The 24648-nt window shown below is 32.5% G+C and overlaps 1 protein-coding gene across 1 annotated transcript in view; it reads left to right on the top strand.

Moving 5' to 3' along the window:
- LOC114347092 (metabotropic glutamate receptor 2) overlaps positions 1-24648 on the top strand; it is a 265338-nt gene that overhangs the window by 65945 nt on the left and 174745 nt on the right. The window contains exon 2 of the mRNA XM_028297829.2: positions 15157-15290. Coding sequence (XP_028153630.2) covers positions 15157-15290 — 134 coding nt within the window. The remainder of the gene's footprint in view (positions 1-15156; positions 15291-24648) is intronic.

Below are 24648 nucleotides of genomic sequence, written 5' to 3'. Positions count from 1 at the left end.
AAATGATGATGAGTATCCGTATTATGAGAAAAAATTTAAAAAAAAATTTCGATTAGAATGATGTAGTTGTATATTTAGACATAGTTTTAATTTCAAACAACTTTTCATAATAGCATTTTTTGATATTCTGGAATATAAAGGTACTTTACCATTCAACGAAATTCATATTTTTGACATAACTCGTATAAAATTGATAAAATTTGGTATCTGATGGTTGGTTTTTAGATTTTTGTCTATCCAGAACACTTTATTAGGAATGACTTTTTTTCTTAAAATTGATAATAAAAATGTTTTCCATGTGGTTCCTAGCTATGCAGACAGAGTGTATAAGAGCTTCTGTATTAGAATTTTTAAATTGCAATGCCATATTCGGATTCAGCATAATCAAAAACAAAATAGAAACATATTTGATCAAAGTAAAATGATGAATTTAACGATATTTTTAAAATTATTTATACAAAAAAATTGTTATTGTTTAAACAATTAATAAACAATTAGCGGCCAAATCTGCGAGTAGAACTTTTTACTTTAACGTGTATATAAACTAACAAAAAAAGTTTTAGAAAAATATAAGCTTGTTTGAATTTTTCCGAAACAATGCATGTTTTCGTTCTGATTGCACTCCCCTATATGATGGATATTTTAATCAAATTGATATTGCACTGAAGGTGTGAATGAAGTGTAATTGGAGTTTTTAGTGTTTCATATACTTCTTTTATATCTATCAAAATCAAAAAATGTCTAACCAAACAAGAAAGTATTCCAAAATATTGGAGTTTGGTATGTAGATGCTCTATCTACAAAAAAGGAGACAAAAAGATGTGTAATAATTACAGAGATATAAACGTTACTAATAGCCGGGGAGGTAGTGTCAAATTTGACCGGAGCATTTCAGCATGGATGCTTTTTATATAGTCAGTTATTCCAAAGCTTATTAACAAATGATGTGTCAGCTGGCCCAAAACCGGAGCGTTTAGACAAGAAACGATAAAATATGAAAGTAGATGGAAACATCCTACAACTTATATGTAAAATATTTATTTTTCTGCCTTACATCCATAATGGCCTAGTGGTTAGAATACGTGGCTCCCGGCTTTCACCCTGACGATTCGGGTTCGATTCCCGGCGTTGGAAATCCTTTTTGTTTTTAAAATTGACATTTTGATTTGAAAAATATTTATCGGATCAAACTGAAGCGTTTTACATGTCTGCTCTTATGGGGACAGGGATAGACTATCTACTAAGATACTGGGGGGGTCGAAATGGGGCTAGTAGAAGGAACAGACACGCAAACCTTCATGCGAACGACAGCTCATTTGTTGTGCGGTAGCTGGGTCGTAGATTCGTTAAGGGGGGTAGGATGGTGTTAAGAAGACTAAACTACCATAATCAATACAAAAGGGTACTTACTCAGACTAGAGGATCTCTTACTATTTAAAAAACAGGACGCCGTTCGAAACAAATCCTCTGGTTCATATACGAGTATTTACTGGACATATTCCTTACTTATAGGTACCAAATGGGGGACAATCATCATCGATTCCTCTTTGGGGTTAAACTGGGCAACATCTTTTCTCAATACTGGCTTCTATGCCATTTTCTTTCTTCTATACTAAAACTTATTTCATTTGCAATAGAACTTAGTTAATATTTTTCCAAGAAAGGTTACAGAAATAATATGGTAGATACACTTACAAAAACGTTTATTTAAAACTTCAAACTCTTACTATATTTATTCAAAACTTCTGACTGGTTTTAAACATTTCAAACAAAACAATTACAAATAAACTTGTTGGGCAGTATATATGTCAAATAAAATTTTACCCACTTATTTCAACACAAAAGTTTGACTTTGACAGATGTCATAACTCACTGCCATTTTGTTTTACTTACAAACAATTTTCATCATGAAAGCACTATAAAAAAATCTAATTATTTACCAGCAAACCTTAGTATATTTCCACTTGGAATTTAGCAAAATTTAAAAAACGTCTCATACCTCTTTATTTCAACAAAATCCATCGTCACAGGTCACAAACTACACGGGAAAAGGGTTTCATAATTTCGACACAAAGGCTTCATCTTCAATAGAACGGGAAACAAGACATCGGTGTCTTTTTGACACGAGGAGTGGCAGGGCATTAAAAACGGGACAGGAAAGACATTTCTTCTGTGAAATCAGGGCTTGAACATCACAAATAAGACAGGAAACAAAGGACAATGCCGGCTTCTAGAACTGCGTCATTAAGTCGTAGGAGTACTGATTTTCACCATACAAATCCATTATCATGGTTAAAAAAATCTTCCTAGGGCACTCACTACAGATTTAGATCTTCATATCTTCACAAAACGACAATTCTACACATTACCAGCGAGACACAATGGGCAACGCCCTATTCAAGCGAGTACCAGCGAGCGGAGCAGATGTTACTCCCTCAGATCTTAAAACTGGACTAATCTTCTGACCTTCGTCACCTCTCTTGCTCGTCAAGCCGAAGCATTTCTCCTCGGCCTTCCGACCAGAGATGCGACCAATCATCTGAGACCACTCCAGATCTTTTAAAATTCAGGCCAATAGTCTGCCGTGCTTAGCCAAAACGCCGTATCTGCAGAGACATCACATTCGAGTAAAATCGAGTTTAGTTTAAGAATTCGTATACATTTACACAGGATACGGCATAAGACGCGGTGTGTTTAATGTGTTTTGGCTTAACTTACGTCATTTTTAGTAAGCAAATAAGATAGATATGCACCTTTGGGTTAGAAAGAATTAAAAATTTCATTTTTTCAGATTTTTGCAGATACGGCGTTTTTGCTAAGCACGGCAGTAGTATAATGAGTTCTTCGCGCTCAAAAGAAAATACGCAGTACTTTTAACAAATTTTGTAACTGCGTACCAAATAAATAGGAATTTTCCTAACATAGTGCAATGTTGTGCAATAGTTTGTAATACTCTAAACAGGGACGGCTTTAAAATATTTTGGGTAAATTACTTCATGAAACAAATTAGAAAAATAGGTATTTTTTGGGGATTAGGATATTAAATTAATGAATAATATTAATAAAACATTATAGCGGGAAATCCAACTGCTATAAAACAAATAACCAACTGGACTATTACTGTTCATAGAAATACCAACAAATCTTGCCATGAATTTGGTATTAAAACTTTGATTTCCGAAAAGAACAAACACAAAAGAGATTCAGAAATCTGTTCCTTTAATAATGATTCACTAAGATTCACTCAGAATGGCTTTTAATTGAAAACTTTAAGATTAAACATTAAACAAACCAGCATCAGTTTATGTAAGTACGCAAAAAGTAACTTGGTCTAAAGTAATACATTTTCCAATACTTTGTTTACAAGCGAGACTAATAATTATACAAACAGACAGCTTAAACTAACTCCGTGACTAAGAATTAGTTGGCGTTTTACTTTTGTTTCCAATATTGTTTGAAAGCCCATTTCTGCATTTCAGTTTCTAAATAATGAATTTTGGCTTTATTGCTGGAAGTTATCTGCAAGGCGCAGGCCTTTGACTGTCTAAACGGAGCAAATGAACCAAAGTGGCAGGAGAAAGGTCTAAACAAAGATGATTTATTTCGTACTACCTATCCTTAATTAAATTTAATGGTGGTTTAGTAAACAGGGTGTTAGTTTGTAGGCATGAGGCAAAATAGATGCAAATAGTGAGTTGAGTTTAAATTAATATTGGAAATTAAATCACCGTGTATAGTGCAGGTGAATTTATGTTATTAACAGATAGAATATACGAATATATTAATATATTATAGTCCAAGTAATGAAGCTTAAAATAGGACAAAGCCTCGCATTTTTTACAGAATAGATCGATTTGCTTGAAAATTTGAGAATTTTGAATTTGAGAATAGCTTTGGATAGTCCAAGCATCAAAATCTATATCATGCCAAAAGACGCTTTTACCATGGGGGTGGTTGCCACTTCATCTAGGGGGTGGAAATGTTTATTACATTTTGACGGCAAGAGTTGGTATAGTTGAGACCCTGAATCTTTACCCGTGCGTCATCATTTAAAGCATACGAAATAAGTCGATGATAAGTCGGAAATTGAAATTTACTAAACGCAACAGCAAGTCACTTACTGTCACTGGCTGTTGCGTTTAGTAAATTTCAATTTTCGACTTATCATAGACTTATTTCGTATACTTTAAATGAGGACGCATGGGTAAAGATTCAGGGACTCAACTTTAAAAGCATTCATTATAAGCCGAAACGTTCTATTCATTTTTTGATAAAGTTAATAAATTTCGATTTATTCATTATCGAAAGTGTTAGTTTTATATAAAAAAAATCAATGTTTTAATCAGTTTTCTGCTAATAACTCAAAAAGTTTTCGTTTTATCAAAACTTAACAAAAATATAGCTTTTTAAAAAATAAACAAAACGTTTTTTTTTTGTTTTCTTTAAGACCAATAGTAATCCAGCTATACTTTATCATATGTAGGCTCTTCTTTGTCAAATGCTAAATATTGTAGTTTGAAAGTCAAAGGACGGGAAGACTATGCATTTTTCGAGGACAACTTCTTGAAACTAATTTAAAGTATTTAAAAATATGTATCTCCAGAAATAAAAAAAATCTCTGGCTAAAAAAATTAAGTGACTTATAATGAAAAGAATGTCAGTCCCTATTTTTTTCTTCAGCAAAAAAGGGATCGTAAACAACCCCCTAATCACCACCCTAATTAAAATTTGTCATTGACCTGATTTGGTTTTCTTGATTTATGTATTGTTAATAGGTTCTAGAAGTTTGATCGGCTTAGAATGATTAGTTTTGAAAAAATTAGAAAAAATGGAGTTAAAAGCGAATAACGAGTTTTTGTAGTTTGGTAAGTAAAAATTCCTTTTTCTTCAGAATAGAAACATTAGCATCAGAGATACGAAAAAATATTTAAATATGAAGTTCTAGCTTATTTAATTACCAAGAACTTGGTTTGAAAAAAAAAATTTTACGGCAAAAATTGAGTGAACTATTGACAATTAAAACTTGTAATATCATGCAAAAACCACCTTTACCAACCCTTTCAATGCCACCTCTTTTTGTGACTGAGAATTTTAAAAGGATTTAATACTAACAGCCTTATTCCTGTAAAAACATAGAAAACCCTTTTTTAACGAAATTTCTCAGATAAAAAATAAAAAACTTACGGTTAAAAAATCAGTATATTTTTATGAAAAAAAAAAAGGACAAATCCAATTGGATGCATAATAATGTAAGTAAGCGGTGTTTTTAGTCATTGACATTATTTATTCTTCTTTCTTTATGTATTATTAATAGATTGTAGAAATTTGACTGGCTTAGAATGATTAGTTTTTAAAAAACTGAAGTTTAAGCGAATAACGAATGTTTGCAATTTGTTAAAAAATGCCATTTTCTTCAGAATAGAAAGCTGAGCATTAGAGATACGAAGAAATGTTTAATTATGAAATTGTAGGTAATTTAATTCTCAAGAACTTGGTGTGATAAAATTTGTTCTACGGCAAAAATTGAGTGAATCGTAAATGAGTATACCATCAAAAACATTGATTTTTTAGATATAAAACTAACACTTTCGATAGGGAATAAATCAAAAACTATTAATTTTATCAAAAAAATGTATAGAACATTTTTTGCTTAGAATGAATGTTTTTATTAACTTTTGCGGTCAAAATATAATAAAAAATTTCGACCCCCGAGATGGGGTGGCAACCACCCCCATGGTAAACGCGCCTGTCGGCATCATATAGATTTTGATCCATGGACTATCCACTACTTATTTTCAAATTTTCAAGCAAATTGATCCATTCTGTAAAAATTGCGAGGTGAAAAGCTTTGGTTCCTGGACTATTACTTGTGAGTAGGAGAAGTATATAAAAAAAGAATGTGTGTGTACTTTGTACGCACGTAAGAAGTCATACTTCTATTATATGATTTCTTAAAAATAAATATACTTTAAACAGTTTCTTTTAATTTTTTTAAACAACAAACTAATGTTGTGCTTACCGCTTTCAAAAAAATAAAAAAAAGTATAGGATTGCTCCGGACTCGAACTCAAGACCTCTCGATCTCTGACCGAATGCTGTACCAAATACGCTAAAAGAACTGTGTCTGTATCGGTTCGGACGTACCTAATGACAATTCACGGTAACAAACAGACAAGGTGAAATATAATAAATATACAATAAAATGTTTTAATAATACTCATCTTACTCCTGAGAAAGACAAATCCAAAAACACAAAAATTAAAATGAATATATTTACTAAAAACACTAATATATTCTTTTCACACCTTTTCTTGCACTGATATATTTATACATAACTTGAAAGATTTAGCAACTAAACGCCATACTGTCTGTGTGCGCATGTGCGCAGTATTATGAAATTTTACTCTTAATCGCGCCTAAAGAATTATAACTTCAAAAATAAGTATAATGCACAAACATGTCATTGTATAATGTAACCTACACTCAATAACCACAAGAGAACAAGAAACAACCAAAAACTTAAATAGGAGAATATTGATATCTGTTTACTTCAAGAGACGAATAAAAAGGAAATAAAACAAAGTGTGTTAGATAACTACTAAATGTTTTACAGTGTTGAGAAAGAAACCAGCGCCAAAAAAGGACTTGCTCTATTAACAGACCAGAAACTTTCAAACCAAGTAGGAGAGTGTAGATAAGTTTTCTCCCGTATTCCTGTTTTCTGCTACCAAGGCTAGACCTTTTTTCTGAAGTGCTTGTCTCCACTGTTCCAGTCTCCACTGTTGTCAGTCTTTCACACCTGCCTTAACTCTAGTTGTTACTCCGTCATAACTGTATCTCACAGTAACTCGTTTATTATTGAGGACCTACCACAGTATATCTCGGGGATCTTTATCTGGCTTATCAATATTATTGAATACCATAAAGGATTTCTTTCTTTATTCCCACATTTTTCCATCAGCTGCATCATAATTAAAATTGCATCTGTTGTTGATCTGCCCTGCATATCTAAATTGCAAACATAATAATAATTATAATTAGAGTCTTGTTACAAAACTGACTCTACTTTTCTATGGTCTTTTAGGCACTAATGTTTAATTTTAGTTGACTTTATTTATTTTTAATAACTTACAACTAAACAAATGAAAAACACTGAATTTATATCTTTTATTTTAAAAGCTACGATATCTAATTTATTTATTACACCAAATCTGATAATTTATATACATAATTACAAATTCAAAAAAAATACCGCGCTCGATACATATTAAAGTACCCCGACGTATTAAAATTCACAACTGACTCTAATTTCAAAAATGTCTATTTATATAGTTGTAATACAACTAGTAGTAGTACTAATTGTATGTACAATTAGTCTACTGATTTCCAGAAAAATCTAAAGTTAAATACAATAATAAAAAAAGGTTCATCGATGGCCTTCTAGATACGCTGATTGTAAACAAGAATCTCGCCCACGAAACGGGTCTCATACAGTTCATCGCCAGAAGCTTCTGGTGTTGACAGGGCCGGCCTGGGATCGTGACAGTATAGAGCCTAGTAATTCCATGGCTCGATTGATCATTCTGCTGTATCCCATCTTATCCATTGTTTTCATCCTATAGTTTGTGACGTTGAGTATTTTTTAGATCATTTTGTACATCGATTTTTCACCTTATTTGCCTACCATTTTCGGTAGTCTACCCTCTTGCATCCTCTGTATGTGCTAGCCATCTTAGACGTTGAGTTCTTATTACTTCTAGTATGCCGTGCTCCCCATAGAACTCTTTCAGATATTTATTCGTCTGTCTGATCTTAACTCTGTTCTTCATTTTTTCTCCAAGTATTTTTCTTGGTAATTTTTGTTCCCATATGCACCATTCCTTGTTGTTTAATAATTGGTCGGGATTTCATATTATTTCCTTGATCATTCTTATTTTATAGGCTCTCTCTGATATTTTTAAATTTTTCCATAGTGGGCGACATCTCGTCGTTATTGTTTGGATTTGATGGTGTACTTGGAGATCCTTCTACGTGATCTAAATAAACTGTTCTCGTTCATTCGCACCGTTGAAGTTGTTTTCTTTCGATGTCTGTAATGATTGTGTACTGGAATTACATTTTTTTTCTAATATTTTCATATTTTACTCTTTCTGTTTCTTATATTCTAAGCGATCTACATTTCGTGCCGTGTAAAGAACAGAAAATCATACTAATACATTGTTTTTCGTTATGGCCGTTAAAGTATATGGCACCTTTGTAAGCTTACCACTTGTAACGTTGTCGTTGCATTTGATGCTCCAGGTAACAAAATTCAGCCGAAGACAAAAGTTTCGCTTTTTAAGGCATTTATTTAGAATCAGAACATACAAATGATAAGATAATTAGCCTTAATTACTACTCGTTAATTTCGTTAATAAAATATATTTATAACCTACGTATCGAACATTAGGTTCGGGTCGATGTGACGATATCTGGTACATGAATGAATACTACCGACGATCGCGTGGATTAGGAATTACTAATATGAAACGGACGTATAAGGATAGGATATCTCGCTCAGCTCGCCAGAGAAAAAGACATGTAGGGAAATACGATCACCGCTCGTATAAGGATAGGTAAAAGGAAAAACCGTCGGATTCGTTCAGTGCACCAAAACGATGGCGGAAAGTGGTCGGGATAACTCACCTCTTATACCTCGTTGTTGTTTATTATTCTTCGATCAACGCTCCAAGAATAACAATCAACTAGGCTTTTCGTTCCGATTTTTATATCGTCTGAGACGGTACAAAAACACGTTTTACTTGATTCATTGGCGTACTCTAGACGATAAAATTATATTATCGTCACACACTTAGTGAGAAACAGTTAGGAAAGGTTTGTGGGTTTTGTTTGATTTTGTTTGATTTTGTTTTGAGCCCCCGCATCTGATGAAGCCATAGAAGAGCAAAATACGATGAATACCAATTCAAGCACATACTGACAAACATACTCCTACGACATATACTGTCTTAAATATATCGATATATGGATAAAGATAGCTCTGCTGAATGATATGATTTAAGACTTGCCAATGCCAAACTTTAGGCGCCAGAGAAACCAGGCCATCGTTATAAAAAACAATAAAGTTCGTATCAATTATATTATAAGATTTCTTCAGACGCCGCTTCGTCAATAAAAGACAAAAAATTTCATTTTACACATGCATATTCTATTCTCACTAAAAACTTTTAATTTCTGGCCCTAAATTATTTTATTACTTTTGCATATACGAACCGTAAGACATAAATCACTAACCTGTATTTTTTGTCATTCTATTTTTACTGAAAAGTTTCTTAATAGTCGATTAAATAAACGTTTTATTGCTGTTAATTTACAAACTAGAAAAACATTATATAACTAAAAAATAGTCTTAGAACTTTAAATCTATTGGCTTAATAGCTAATATCTATGAAAAAACGTTTGGAAATATTTGAGAAACAACTGTATCTCTAGATATGTTTTTTACTATACGTTTACTTTATCTATTAGGTACCACAGATTTTTACACACCACACTTTACACTGTTTTTTACGATTACATTTCCGTATCTGTGTGTCCTTTTAGCGTCTGTTCCGGACATCTTATCTAAAACCTATTTTTATGCGACTGCCCGAGATCCCTAATGGCCTCTAAAACAAGTAACCGTTTATTCAAAAAGCCTTTCGTTGGAGGAAATCGATTGAAATTTGTCTGGGAAATTTTATTCGGTTTCGCTTCAACGGTTTTTTGCCCGGAAAAGTGGCCTGTAGTTGACAAGTGAATTCTGATAAATAATTACCCCTTCGCTAGAGTGGATTGGAGATGATAAAAAGGAAATATAATAACGAGAGATCCCAAAAAATTGACTTTCTGCATCGTATATTTTGTAAAATTAATAGGTAAATTTTGATTGGCTGTAGAATGACTTGTATGTAGATACGGGTTAGTTGGTACCTATACAGTGTCTTTTAGTGTGAAAGACAAAAATCTAAAGAAAGTCAACATGGATGCAATTTGACGTTTTTGATGTTTCTATAACATTTCCTAGCTTTAACTGTTTTAAAAACCTATAAGTGGTTGCTGCTCCAAATTCGCTCATATTTCAACATTTCAGAACTATGTTTTACACTGTTTGATGAAAGTTTAATAGCGTATAGAATAGGAGTAAAATTAGATGTCCCATAAAACAATAATCAGGCCCGCTGTCAAAAGGTATCTTTAGTAATTTAAGTATCTTCTACTGAGAATCCAAATTTATTTCATTAGAAACACAAGTGTTATGCACAATTGGGAGGCCAAATTGTCCCAGTTTATCTTGATTGAGAATCCATGTTTCTTCTCATTTAGAGACGAACTTTATCCTAATATGAGAATTACTCGCGTCATCGTATGGAGCTCCCTGTTATCCGAGATTCGACTGGTATCGAGGTCTACTATCCAGTTAATCTAATTATTTACAGATTATTTAAATTATTGTGAGTAATAAAGTCTTATATTCGAAGCTAAATCAAGTGGTGCATTGCTTGGACGCTAGGAAAGCTATTTAATAATGCAAGAGACTGAATTGAGTTATGAGTTACAGTTTCATATTTTAAATATTTTTGTTGTATATTAATACAGTGCCTATTTTAATATTCATTATACAATATTTAATAGGTAATCGTACTAGCTTCTCTAGGTAATTTATCTGGACCAGCAGATTTATTGGTTTTCATAGAGTCTATTGCCTGACTAACCTCTGATTTGGTTATCTCTGGGACCACAGCCAAACCGGAGATGTGGGCCCAGAGATAACCAAATCAGAGGTTAGTCAGGCAATAGACCCTATGAAAACCAATAAATCTGTTGGTTCAGATGAATTTACCTGGCAGTCTAATAAAGTTGGTCAACGAGATAAACCTGGATATAATAGTAGAACTGTTCAACGCTACCTATAGTACGGGAATCATCCCTAGAGAAATATTGACATCAGCATTTGTGTGTTTGCCAAAAAAAGTGAATGCCAAAGAATGCAGTGACTACCTAACCATAAGCTTAATGTCACACACCTTGAAAATTCTGCTGAAAATTATCCACGCCAGAATACATTCTAAATTGGAGCTGGATATCACTGATATTAGTGACACTCAATGTGGGTTCCGCAATGGTATGGGTACCAGAGAGACATTATTCTCCTTCGACGTGCTGACACAGAGATGTTTGGATGTTAACCGTCCTCTTTACGTCTGTTTTATAGACTACAATAAAGAGTTTGATAAAGTAAAACATGATCGACTCATGGAAATTCTGAAAACTAAAAACCTAGATGAAAAAGATTTAAGACTAATAACACACCTCTATTACAATCAGCGAGCAGTAGTAAGAATTGAAAAAGAAACATCTGAAGAAATGGAAATAAAGACAGGAGTCCGGCAAGGCTGCATACTATCACCTCTATTATTTAACGCTTATTTTGAAGAGGTAATGCGAGAAACTCTGGAAGATGAAACAGTCGGCATAAGAGTAAATGGAGTCTTAGTTAACAACATCAGATATGCAGATGATACAGTAATAATAGCCGTTAGTGTACAAGACCTGCAAAGACTCATGAGTAAAATAGTAAGTTGTAGTAGGGAGTGCGGACTCTCTCTCTCTCGATATCAAAAAGACGAAGTCTATGAACATTAGTAAAAACAACCATAATACTAACGAAATCTTGATAGTAGAGGGCCAGCAGATCGAAAGAGTAAAAAAGTACACTTACCTAGGAACACATAACAGAAAATAATGACTACACTGCAGAAATCAAAGTCAGAATCGAAAAAGCACGTTCTAATTTTATGAAAATGAAAAAGGTCCTATGTAGCAAAAATTTAACATTAGCTCTTAAAGTACGCCTAACAAAATGTTACGTATACAGTGTACTATACTATGGAGTGGAATCAAGGACGTTAAATGTAGAGACAATTAGACGACTTAACGCCTTTGAAATGTGGACCAATAGAAAAATTATGAGGGTCTTCTGGGTAGATACAGTTACGAGCAACGAAGTACTAAGAAGAATAGGTAAAGAGAAGGAAGTTGAACTTACAATTAAAGAAAGAAAACTACAGTATCTCGGACATGTGATACGGGGCGAGAAGTATGGCATCCTGCCACTCATAATGCAAGGAAAGATAGATGGCAGAAGAAGCATCGGAAGAAGACGAATTTCATGGCTAAAAAACCTGCGAAATGGTTTGGATGCAGCTCAAAACAATTATTTAGAGCTACTGCCTCAAAAATTAAAATAGCTATGATGATTGCCAACCTCCGTAGCGAAGATGGCACCTGAAGAAGAAGAATATTTAATGTTAATGTTTTATAAAGTCTCTATTTTAAACATGTTTAAATCAAAATGGATTTCACATAACTTCAAATTTTTTGTTCTTTTTGCATACCTATCTAAATTTTCTCATATAATTACATGTTTTTTTAAACTCTTGTCATGATGTAAGGTTTTTTCGAGACTTCTAAAAAATCATTGACAGATCATATTACGAACGTAATAGTGTTGCATGGGAATAATGGGAAGATACACAGAACTTGTAATCACCATTAAAAGAATAAATACGACATAATTAAAACGTAAAATCGAAGAAAAATGATGTCTTGGTAGACGAAAAATGGCATGGCTGAAAACATTCAGAACTAGATTTGGTTAAACAGATGAGTTTTTAAGAAAAGCAGAAGATAAAGATGAATTTGCAATGGGTATAGCCAACCTTCATTAGTAAACTCGACCATAGAATAAGAATTGTGGTATTATCAAGATAAAGAATGTGTGTGTACTTTGTACGCACGTAAGAAGGTATACTTATATGACTTCAACGGAGGTATTATATGATTTCAACGAAATCAATGTACCTACTTTAAACAGTTTATGTATATTTTATTTAAATATTAAACTAATTTTAATACTTACTACTTTCCAAAAATTTTTATTAAAACTATACCAAAAATTAAAATAATAAAAGAATAAAACACACGCAAACGCATTGAAAAATGAAACAAAGAAATGATTTCTGAACAATAATTGTTGATAAAAATTTTAAATAAATACGTATTTTCTGAAAAAAAAATATAATAAATATACCTACAATCATAAAATGTATAAAAAAATTTAAAAAAATAAAAATTTGCATTGGGAATTGAACCTGCGTCTAACAGGTTGTTAGATTATTTTGAACTAACCCCACCCAGAATTTAACTACCGAGACATGTGAATGAACAGGGAAGATATAGAATTAAACGTTTTAAAAATTTTTTTGACAGTTGCTTATTCTCTTAGTTTAATCAAATAAGTTTGATTCTTGTGGAATTAAAATACGACAAAATATTAAATTATGTAAATCAAAGCATTAATACCTACTAGCTTGGTAGGTTCATTTTCCAAATAGTAATTTGTAATTTTTTATTACAATACTGAAACATTTACAATAAGGTACGTACTTGCTGCTTTTAAAAACTATTTAAAAAGTCACTACAATTATTATAAGCTTTTTGTCTCTGCCCTCACAACAATAAAAACTAATATACACAACATTTGTTTATCCATAATCTCCATATTATTAAACAATTTTGATAGATGATTTTAACACCCAATCAGATCCCGTATAACGTTTGAGCGACTAATACCATACGTGACCATACTGTGGGTGTGCGCATGCGCCCGGAAAAATAAAAATCACCCTCGTGCCTAAAGAAGTATAACTTCAAAAAGAAGAATTTTTTTTTATTACTATAATTATGCATACAGAGAGAGTCTGTAATTTGGAATAAATTCAATATCTCAAATACTAAATGTTTTTTTGAAAAATGCTCAGACCCGTCGATTAGTACTTCAAATTGTCCTTTTTGGCATACAATAATAATATATACAGGGTGTCCCAATTTAGAGATATTACGTCATCGTTGATTTTCTTAAATGGCAACACTGTCATTTTGATAGCTATTTTGATAGGGTGTGTAAAGTTATACACAACTGCAAAATATCAAATTTTATTCTCTACCATTTACAAGATGATAGAAAATAACAAAGTTATGTCTGTAATTTGGAATAAATTCCATAATTAAAATACTAATTGTTTTTTTTTGAAAAATGCTCAGATCCGTCGATTATTATTTTAAATTGTGATTTTTGACATACAATAATAATGTATACAGGGTATCCTAATTTAGAGATATGACGTCATCGTTGATTTTCTTAAATGGCAACACTGTCATTTTGATAGCTATTTTGATAGGGTGTGTAAAGTTAAACACAACTTCAAAATTTCAAATTTTTATTCCTTACCATTTACATGATAATAAAAAATAACGAAGTTATGAAAAACAAGTAATCAAATAATAATTGAATTTAATTATTTCAATTAAGCAAATACTCATAATGTTGCGCTCAATTATTGTCAAATTGTCAATGGGTAATGTTATGAGCATTTGCTTATTTAAAATAATTAAATTCAATTATTATTTGATCACTTGTTTTTCATAACTTTGTTATTTTTTATTATCTTGTAAATGGTATGGAATAAAAATTTGAAATTTTGCAGTTGTGTATAACTGTACACACCATATCAAAATAGCTATCAAAATGACAGTGTTGTCATTTAAGAAAATTAACGATGACATCATATCTCTAAATTGGGACATCCTGTATACCTACATTATTATTGTATGTCAAAAATGACAATTTGAAATACTAATCGACGGGTCTGAGCATTTTTCAAAAAAACAATTAGTATTTTAATTATTGAATTTATTCCAAATTACAGACATATCTTTGTTATTTTCTATTATCTTGTAAATGGTAGAGAATAAAAATTTGATATTTTGCAGTTGTGTATAGCTTTACACACCCTATCAAAATAGCTATCAAAATGACAGTGTTGCCATTTAAGAAAATCAACGATGACGTCATATCTCTAAATTGGGACACCCTGTATACATTATTGTTGTATGTCAAAAAGGACAATTTGAAATACTAATCGACGGGTCTAAGCATTTTTCAAAAAAACAATTAGTATTTGAGATATTGAATTTATTCCAAATTACAGACTCTCTCTGTATATATTTTCTCTTTTCCTATTTACATTTACTTACTTTAAAACTTTGTTACAGCGATCCAGTTTAAAGTTGGTCAACCGACACCTCCTGAATCAGTTTGTAGTCTTCCATGTCTACGAGGACAAGCAAAGAAATACGTAGAAGGGGAGAGTTGCTGTTGGCATTGCTTCAATTGTACTCAGTATCAGGTAAATATATTTTTTTACTTTCACAAACCACATCAACCCTGAGAAGGTACAAAAATATTTGAACATTTTCAATACAATTTAAGTACGTGTAAAGATAAAATTATACAAATTTATAGACTAACAAATTATTACATATGTGTTATGAAATTAAGCTGTCTGATTGTATATTACTTTCGTGTGAGACGTTATTTCTATGTAGGAGCAGCTAGTTAGGATTGCTGATGTTGCCATAAGTTTAGCAGCGTATTTAAAATAAATATGGAAGACCTGGAACATCTGGTAAATTATAAAGAAAAAATCAAGAGCTTTGGTGAAAAACCTCCAAAGCTGGGAGAATTGAAAAATGGTTAAATACATAAGGATTCAGAAGACAACAGCAAACCACGGCATAAAAAACTCCGAAAGTACCTGTCGTTATAACATCATATCATGAATAAACTTAATTCTAGTGATCTTAGGAATCGGCCAAATTGCCTTTGTTCTCAAAATACAAAACAATAATTTTTTAAAAATAAAATATAAATTCCATTTTTATTCTTTTGCAATGCGAAGGCAAAACCGTCTTATTTTTCACTTAGAACAGACAGCGCAAGCCAGCACTCTAAATCGACGATTTTCGACTCTAGTTGGAGTCATCACCAGAGAGGCGTAGGTAGGCCTGCTGCTCTCTGCCCCAAGTGACGAAACTCGCGAGAGCTTATCCCCGCATTGCAACTGACGTTTATGAAGTAGGTGACTAGCGTCATCTGGCAACTGAAAGGTAAAGTTTTCAACCTAATAGATATATTAATAATATTGAAAATTATTAAAAAAATTACTAAAAGATTTTTAATTGAAAATTTATTGGTTCATTTCCCTGGTAACACATCCATGGCTTCTAAAAATTGCAAGCCAGATGGATGCTGGACGGAGTCGGAATTTGTAAGTTTTTAAATTCCCTCTTGTCTTCTTCCCTTCAGCATCCATCTCGCTTGCAATTTTTAGAAGCCATGGAGGTGTTACCAGGGAAATGGATCAATAAGTTTTCAATTAAAAATCTTTTAGTAATATTTTTAATATTTTCAATATTATTAATGTTTCTATTAGGTTGAAAACTTTGCCTTTCCCTAATAATTTTTTATTTTAAACGTCAAAATGAACCTATTTCAAAGTCAAATTGTTGCTGATTCCTAATAAAAAATAGTAAACCGTAACAACAGTCCCAATGGCTGCCATAATAAACTTCCAAAGCAACCTAAAAACTGGTTTAAAATGCTAATTGAATCTACCTTCTAATACTGTCATGTCACAAAGAACAAAGACAAATTTTATGTTAACGATGGCGCGTGGTAATGTTGTTAAGAGGGATTTCAAAAATTGAAGAGAGCCTGCAAAAAGAGGGACGTCAAATTTATTACCCAAAGACTTCTTTACGATAAATGGCTTGTCATCGGATGTGTCCATAAATAAGAGAAGACGGAGGCTGGAAAGTGGAAATATACAACGAGGTAATTTATACGAATTTTATACTCCCATATTTTTAACAAAAAATTTCTCTTAGGGGAAAAAATAAGTAGATAAACTGTAAAATTGGATCTATGTATTAGGATTTAATATCACCACAAAAACTGACCAAAAATCGTCTCCATTACTATAAAGAATTCAACTGTTTTTTTAATTCAAGAAAAACTGTATAATGAAAACTAAATTGAGCCGATCAGAATCAAAACCTGCTAAATCCTAAATTTTTCGTTCTGCTAAATCCAAATTAAAGTACAAATTTCTGAAGATGTAAGGGGCATACAGAAGAATTACAAAGTAGTGTGGAATTTTATGGCATATGTTGATGACCCTTTGATTGAGAAATGCACATACTTTTTGAAAAATAGATTTTTTTAATGTTTTTTAGCCTCCTGACAAAATTTTTTTAAAACATTGATCTAGCAGGATTTGATTCTATAGGCCTCAATTGAGCAATATTATGAGCAAGCAGACAATTGGGAATAAAAAATTTAATTTTGTAAAATTGTTCTAGTGATTTGACACCTTATAGGCCTATCAGCCTTCTGTCAATGATCTGTCAAGTATTTAAGAAACTTATAATTTAATGGTTAGAGCTAATCCTTTATTTTGTCCAGTGGCACGTCTTTGGTTGCACAAAAGTTACATAAAAGTTGCACAAAATAAACCACCTTCAATTATAAGAAGCTATAAGAAATGTTTTTAATAGTTGTAGCTAGAAAATTATCGTCAGACTACTTGACGATTAGGAACTACTTCATAGATAGATGCGACAATATTCTGAGGGAGTGAGGCAGGGCACAGTCTTGGAGTCACCTCTTTGGATTGCTCTATAAAACGAGATTTTGGAGGCTGTCTTGTGCATTGGTGTACATGCAATAGGATATTCGACTGATCTGGTGGAGCACAACGAAAACTAGTCAATGATGCAGAAAAGGAACCGAGCGCTCAACAAAGTGAAGACGTGGATAGGAAGCAGAGACCTCAGGCTGTGGCCCAATAAAACTGAAGCTATGATCCTCAAGGATCTGAAGGCCAGAGATCATATAGTTTTATTCCTGGAGGGAGAAAGGATTTTACATGCCAAAAGAGTGAAGTAATAGTAGTCCTAAATACGAGGCATAACTTTGGTGGAACAAGGATTATACCAAGCGTGGGAGGACCAGTGATTGCCAACCAAGACTTGGTGTTTCAATCAGGCCTGGGTGTTAGACCCGATCAAATGCCTTCTGGAGATCTATATTATACTAGGACTCTGCCGATTACGTGGCTACAGTGTTCACTGACGTGGCGTTTGGATGGAAGTAGGTACGCAGATTCTTGATCTCGGGAGCTGGATTGGTGGATGAAAGGGAACATGTTTTATTATTACTGGAGAGATCTTCTTGGTAAAGGTAATCGTGTGCGTCATCTCTTAATTGAGATAAATGGTGCATTTTTCGATTTCAGATTAATTGAATAATAAATTATTCTGTCTTAAGCACCATCCACAATGCAACCGATCGTTTGTACTGTACCGGTACCGTTGATTTGTTGGATTGTTCCTTTAATATGTCTCCAGTATGTCACTTGTTATAGCATGAAACACGACGCAAAAAAAATAAAATCTAAATATTTTACTTTTTGTTCGGTTATTATAAAATGACTGGTTTAATATACCAGGGAAATAAGGCAAAAATATACCATGTTTGGGACACTTGAGCAGCCAGGTTGCAAATGGGTTTTTTTGGATACTATATACCTAATACATTATAAATACAAAAATGCCCGTCACAGTTTGGACGAGAAATTTAGTTATTAACAAATAAGTGTCAGGTCGGGAGTTCGAATCCTACCAGGGGCAGAAATTTTTCATTTATTATAAACTAATAAATGAAAAATAGTTTCTGTCCTTGTGGGATCGGTACTCACCGGAGGGACCGCAGACGTTCGGAAACAATTAGCGTCTCTTTGCAAAGACAATGACGTCGACTTTGCAAAGTAACAAGACACTTACTCAACACACCCACTACACATTACTCCCCTGACTTAGTGATAAGTTATACAATTACGTGGCTAAAGTTTCTAGTTCTAAACCAAAGCCAGAAAAAAAATAAGTGTCAAAAATGAGAGTTGTTTCGTTTAAATCGCTACAGGTAAAAATAGGGTAATTTATAATATTTTTCTTTTCGTAGATGAGCCAAGGTTTAAAATAGCGTTTTTTGAATTTTGGTCCGATTATTTGTTGCTTCGGATATTGCAAAATAAAACTAAAATTTCGAAAATAAAAAATTTGCTATAACTTTTGCAAAAATGAATATAGGACTTTCATATTGCATAAAAAAATAAGTCAAATATTTCTTACAATTCACAAAAAATTTTAAGACGATGTGTCAATTAGTTTAAGTTTTATTCAATTTGTTTATCCCAAAGAGCTTATTTTTCGCAATGTTATTGTTTAGAAAATAATAATGATACAGTAATTCTGTAAAAACAACATGAAAGAAGAATAGTCATATTTTCAAAGCGTTTAAAAAATCATTAGAAAGTCATTTTTATCACTTATTTATTTTATTTATCGTATGGCATAGATACAACAAGAACAAATAATTTAAAAAAAGTATATATACTGTATCACTTAGAAAACATTTTACTAAAATATAGTCATTTTTGGCTTATAAGCAATTTGAATAACTTGGTTAATATTCACTGTAGGCTAAAACTACAATGGGAATTTGAAAAACTGGTATTTTTATACGAATTTTCAAACAAAAACTTTTCGTCTAGGTTAATTACAATCAAAGTTAGCCACTTTTTTTATTTAATTGACGGCTACTTTGTTTATAACAGTTAAGCAACCTAACTAGAGCCATTTTGAAGTTGAAGATATATATATAGGTTATGTGTAAAATTTAAGTAAACTTTGAACCTAAACAGAGTGGTTAATAAAGCTTTAAAAATGGCGTCCGAACGGAATTAATTCGTGGTCGGTGTAGGTGAATTACTAAAATACGTGCACTCAAAAAATGAAACTGATTCTGCAAACATATGCTGCGATTAAGATCGCTGGAACTTGTTGATGGATTTTGATCATAATTTTTTTAATTTGTATGTACTTGTAGTCTTATAGAGTACGTTATCTACACACAACCCCACCTAACATTACAAAATTTAAGGGGGACTCCCCTTATCACTCAGGGATATGAAAAATAGATTACGACCGATTCTAAGATCTACCGAATATACATATATAATTTCATAAAAATCGGTCAAGTGGTCTCGGAGGAGTATGGAAACTAACAGTGTGACAGGAGAATTTTAGAGATGTAAATATATAGATGGCTATTAACAAATAGGGGTTGGTGATAGAAGAGTGAAAATTAAGGGTTCTATGTCTTTTTTATTTCTACATCATATAAAATTTTGGTAGATAATTTTATCTAAAAAAATTTAAAAAAATGTCAGAGGGCAACCTCTCTTATAAATTATGGGTATAAAAAATAGATCAAAACCTCTTTAACGTCCTACAGGGTAAACGTGTAAAATTTTATAAAAATCGGCCAAGCCGTTTCGGAGTAGTATGGTAACTAACACTGTTACAGGGGGATTTGATGTATATAGAAGTAGCTGCGCATTAAATAATAAAAGTTGCTAACTTTGAACCTAATTAACCTAGGCAAAAAGTTTATTTTTCTGAAAATTCGTATAAAAATACCAGCTTTTGAAATCCTAAATTAGATTTACTTTGTAGTCAATATTAACAAAGTTATTCAAATTTTTTAGAAGCCAAAAATGGCTCTATTTTACTAAACTTTTCTCGGAGTGATAAAAACGACTTTTTAATGATTTTTTTCAATACTTTAAAAATATAACTATTATTCTTGCATGTGGTTTTCACAGAATTGCTATGTCATTATTATTTTCTGAACAATAACATTGCGAAAAAAAAAGCTCTTTGCGATAAACAAATTGAATAAAATTTAAACTAATTGACCAATCGTCTTAAAATTTTTTGTACATTATACGGAATGTTTTACTCAACTTTTCGTGCAACATGAAAGTCTTAAGGCCATTTTCGCAAAAGTTATAGCACATTTTTTATTTTTGAAATTTTAGTCTTATTTTGCACTTTCCGAAACAAAAAAGGATCGGATGAAAATTAAAAAGTGCCATTTTAAACCTTGGCTCATCTACAAAAAGAAGAATATTATAAGTAAGATATTTAATTACCCTATTTTTACCTGTAACGATTTAAACGAAAAAAACTGCCATTTTTGACCCTTATTTGTTAATACCTAAAATTCTCGTCCGAACTGTGACGGGCATTTTTGTATTTATAATATATTAGGTACCTATATAGTACCTGGCTGCTCAAGTGTCCCGACAAAAACCTTATTTCTTTTTACTATAAGTACAGAAAATGGTATCGTTAAATAAAATCCATCATTTTTAAATAATTAAGTATAAACAAGTATATAAAAAGTATTGTATAATACTTTTTCTCCAACATTTTAATGTTTGATTCGTTATTAAAAGTTGCGCCTGCGAATGTAACAGGCAGCAAAATGTAGATTGTATAAATTTCTTTAATCTTGAATGAAAATAGAGACAAAAGTTAAATATTGGAACGTTAAAGTCGAATGGTAAATTATACGGATCTCATTTTCCACTTTACTACGCTTACAATGTCTCGGTGAGCCATTTTCTCAAAACATTTACTGTTTTATTGCTGCGTCTGGTCTCCAAATGTGATTTTAACATTGAATTAAGCTGATAAAAAATCTCTTAATATCTTTGCTTCTCTTCATTAGTGCCGTGTTTTATTAAAACACGTATACTGTCACAATGTTACAGACCACGGAATAGTTTGTTGCCATTTTTAAAATCACTATGGAAAAGTGTGATTCTCTAGCATATATATTTGTTTTTATAATACCTAATGGATTCTGTAATTTGCCATCTGAGTATCCCTCCAAGAGAAGAGTAAGATTGGCCTATGAATAAGAATGGGTATCATTCATAAAACTGTCTTATATTCTAAAAACAGAAAATACCCGCAATACCTAAAACCAAGAGTCTTCAATCAATGTATACTCCCTGTCCTCATATATGGCTCTCAGGCATGGCCGTTTACAAAGTAAGATATGGAAAAAATAGCAAAGACAGAAAGATCCATGGAAAGACAAATGCTGAACATTAAACTATCAGACAGGAAAAGAAACGAATGAATCCGTAACAAAACAAAAGTGAAAGACGTCTCAACCCAAGTAGCAAAGCTTAAATGGAAGGTCGTCTGACACACCATACGGCAGAAGGATGAAATATGGACTAAGGGGATTGTACAATGGAGACCGTCGAACCACAAACAAAAAAGGGGAAGGCCACAGATGCGATAGTCAGATGGCCTGAAGAAACACACGGTCGAAATGGATGCAAATTGCCCAAGATAGAGAGGCATGGAAGAAGGAAGATATCCAAGGATGGATGTTTAGGGCTGATCGGATTGATAGATAAATGCTTCTTCCAAGTCAGCTGTCGGCGTCAGTTCAAATATTTAGCATCATCAGCTTGTGGGAGTGTACAGTTGGTTATATTTGCTGGTAGACATGTTTCATTGCGTAAAGTGTATGTCACTTGTGTAGATTTCGTTTTATTCACTCTAATAAACCATGTGTTTAGCCACTTTTTAATTTTGTTAAGGTTTGTCTGAAGTTTCTGCGATCTGGATTGGTACGATATGCCAAGACCGGCGTTTCATCAGCGAATGTTGCTGCAGTGATGTGTTCTGTTTTTCGCCGATCAACAGATTACTGTTTTATTGCTGCGTCTGGTCTCCAACATAACATAACATAACATAATCTATGATCCTCTTATACCGTAAGGTTTCGAGGTGTCTTCTTTACTCGTTATTTTCTGCTAACTTACGCCACTTTTTTGGCACCTAGCTAATTATTTGGCTTCCTGCCACGATTTTCCTCTATTCTGCAATATGTCTATCACATTGGTATTTTACGTTTTTCTTGGTCGGCCTTTCCTGTTTTTCCCTATCGGCCTCGCTTCCCATGTCATTTTAACCTTTCTGCCGTCGTTGATTCTAAATAAGTGCCCAGTCCATTTTAATTTCTTTTCATCAATTTTTTCCTTTAATGATTTTACTTTTAATTCTCTTCTTATATCTATGAAACGTGCTTTATCGGTTCTCCTAGCTCCCACGACTTTACTTAAATACCTCATTTCCGCGGCTTGCAATCTCTTTTCTTGTTTGTCGTTCAATACCCAATTCTCTGCTCCATATGTAGTGATAGGTACGTAAATTGTTTTAAATATTTTCATTTGAGTTTTCCTTGTTATTTCTTTTTTATTCAAGAAGTTTTTATACAGCGAATGATGTGTTCTTCTGGCTGCTTTTATCCTATTTCCAATTTCGTCTTCTTGTGTCCCCTTCTTATTTAAAATTATTCTAAGGTATTTAAATGTATCTACCTGTTTTTGCCTTTGATTTCAATATTTAGGTTAACATCTTTCTTGGAATTTCTTGCCATTACTTTTGTTTTTTCCATATTAATTATTAGATTCTAATTTTTTGATTCTGCCTCCCAGATTTTTATGTTCTTCTCCAGAGCTCTTTCAGTTCTTGCCACAATAACAATATCATCTGCAAATACTCAATCTTCGATTTTTATTTGTTGTAGGTTTCTTTACACTATGGTATATTTTTTTGTTTTTGGCCAGCACTTTTTAATTACTGCGTCTATTACACAGATAAACAGTAGGGGGCTCAATACCCCTCCTTGTCTGACTCCGTCGTTATTCGTAAATTTGCTGGAAATAAGATTGCATGTTCTTACCTGATTTATGGTATTGCAATACAAACTCTAGGTTGTGGTTATCAATTCCATATCCACTTCCTTATTTGTCAAGCTTTGCCATATTCCCTCTCTGAACACCATGTCAAAAGCTTTTTTCATATCTAGGAATCCCAAATATACCGTTTCATCTTTTCGTATGGCTTTTTCAATGATCTGCTGTAGAGTGAAGATATGGTCCTGGACGCTATGTGCTGGCCTAAATCCACTTTGAATATCTGCTAATCTAGGCTCGACTAAATTCCTCAGCTTCCGTTCTAGGATAATTTCGTAGACTTTTAACGTTGAACAGAGCAACGATATGCCTCTGTAATTTCCACATTCTCTCGAATCTTATTTTTTGTGTATAGCCGTCTTCACTCGGTATTTTTTTAGTTTTCCATGTTAGGTTTAACAGTTCATAAAGTTCCTTTTTGCCCAATTCTCCCAGATATTTCAACAACTCGACATCTAATCCATATATACCTGCAGTTTTGCCTATTTTTAGTTGGGTTAAGGCATCTTCCTTTTCATTCATTTGTATTTTATTGTCCCCAATTACATCTTGTTCTTCTGTAGTTGTATTGTTTAACTTTGTTCTTATGCTGTCTGCTGTTGTCTTGTCTTTGCTTGAAAGTTCCTTAAAATATTCTTTCCATCTTTCTATAATGTGGTCTTCTTCAGTTATTATATTCTAATTCCGATCTTTAACCTACTGCAACTTCATTTGTGGTTCCTTTCTCAAATTTTTTAGAACTCGGTAAAATAATTTATTATTATGGGTTCTATTTTCTTTCATACTTTTCCCAAAATTTTCCATGCATTTTGTTTTTCTTGTTTAACCATTGTTTCAACTTTGTTTCTTTGGTCTTTATATTTATCGTAGACCAACTGATTTCTGTTTTTATATACATTTTCCATAAACGTTTCTTCTCTCTCATTTCTTTTTTAATATCTGCATTCCATCAGCTTGTTTGTTTTTCCTTGTTGTTTCTTCTTGTAAATCCACAAACGTTTTCTGCCGTTGTTAAAAG

Source organism: Diabrotica virgifera, chromosome 9 (genome assembly GCF_917563875.1).
Source record: "Diabrotica virgifera virgifera chromosome 9, PGI_DIABVI_V3a".
NCBI classification, from domain to species: Eukaryota; Metazoa; Arthropoda; class Insecta; order Coleoptera; family Chrysomelidae; genus Diabrotica; species Diabrotica virgifera.
Note: the sequence above shows the minus strand (reverse complement) of the source record. Positions and strands in the feature narration are given on the sequence as shown.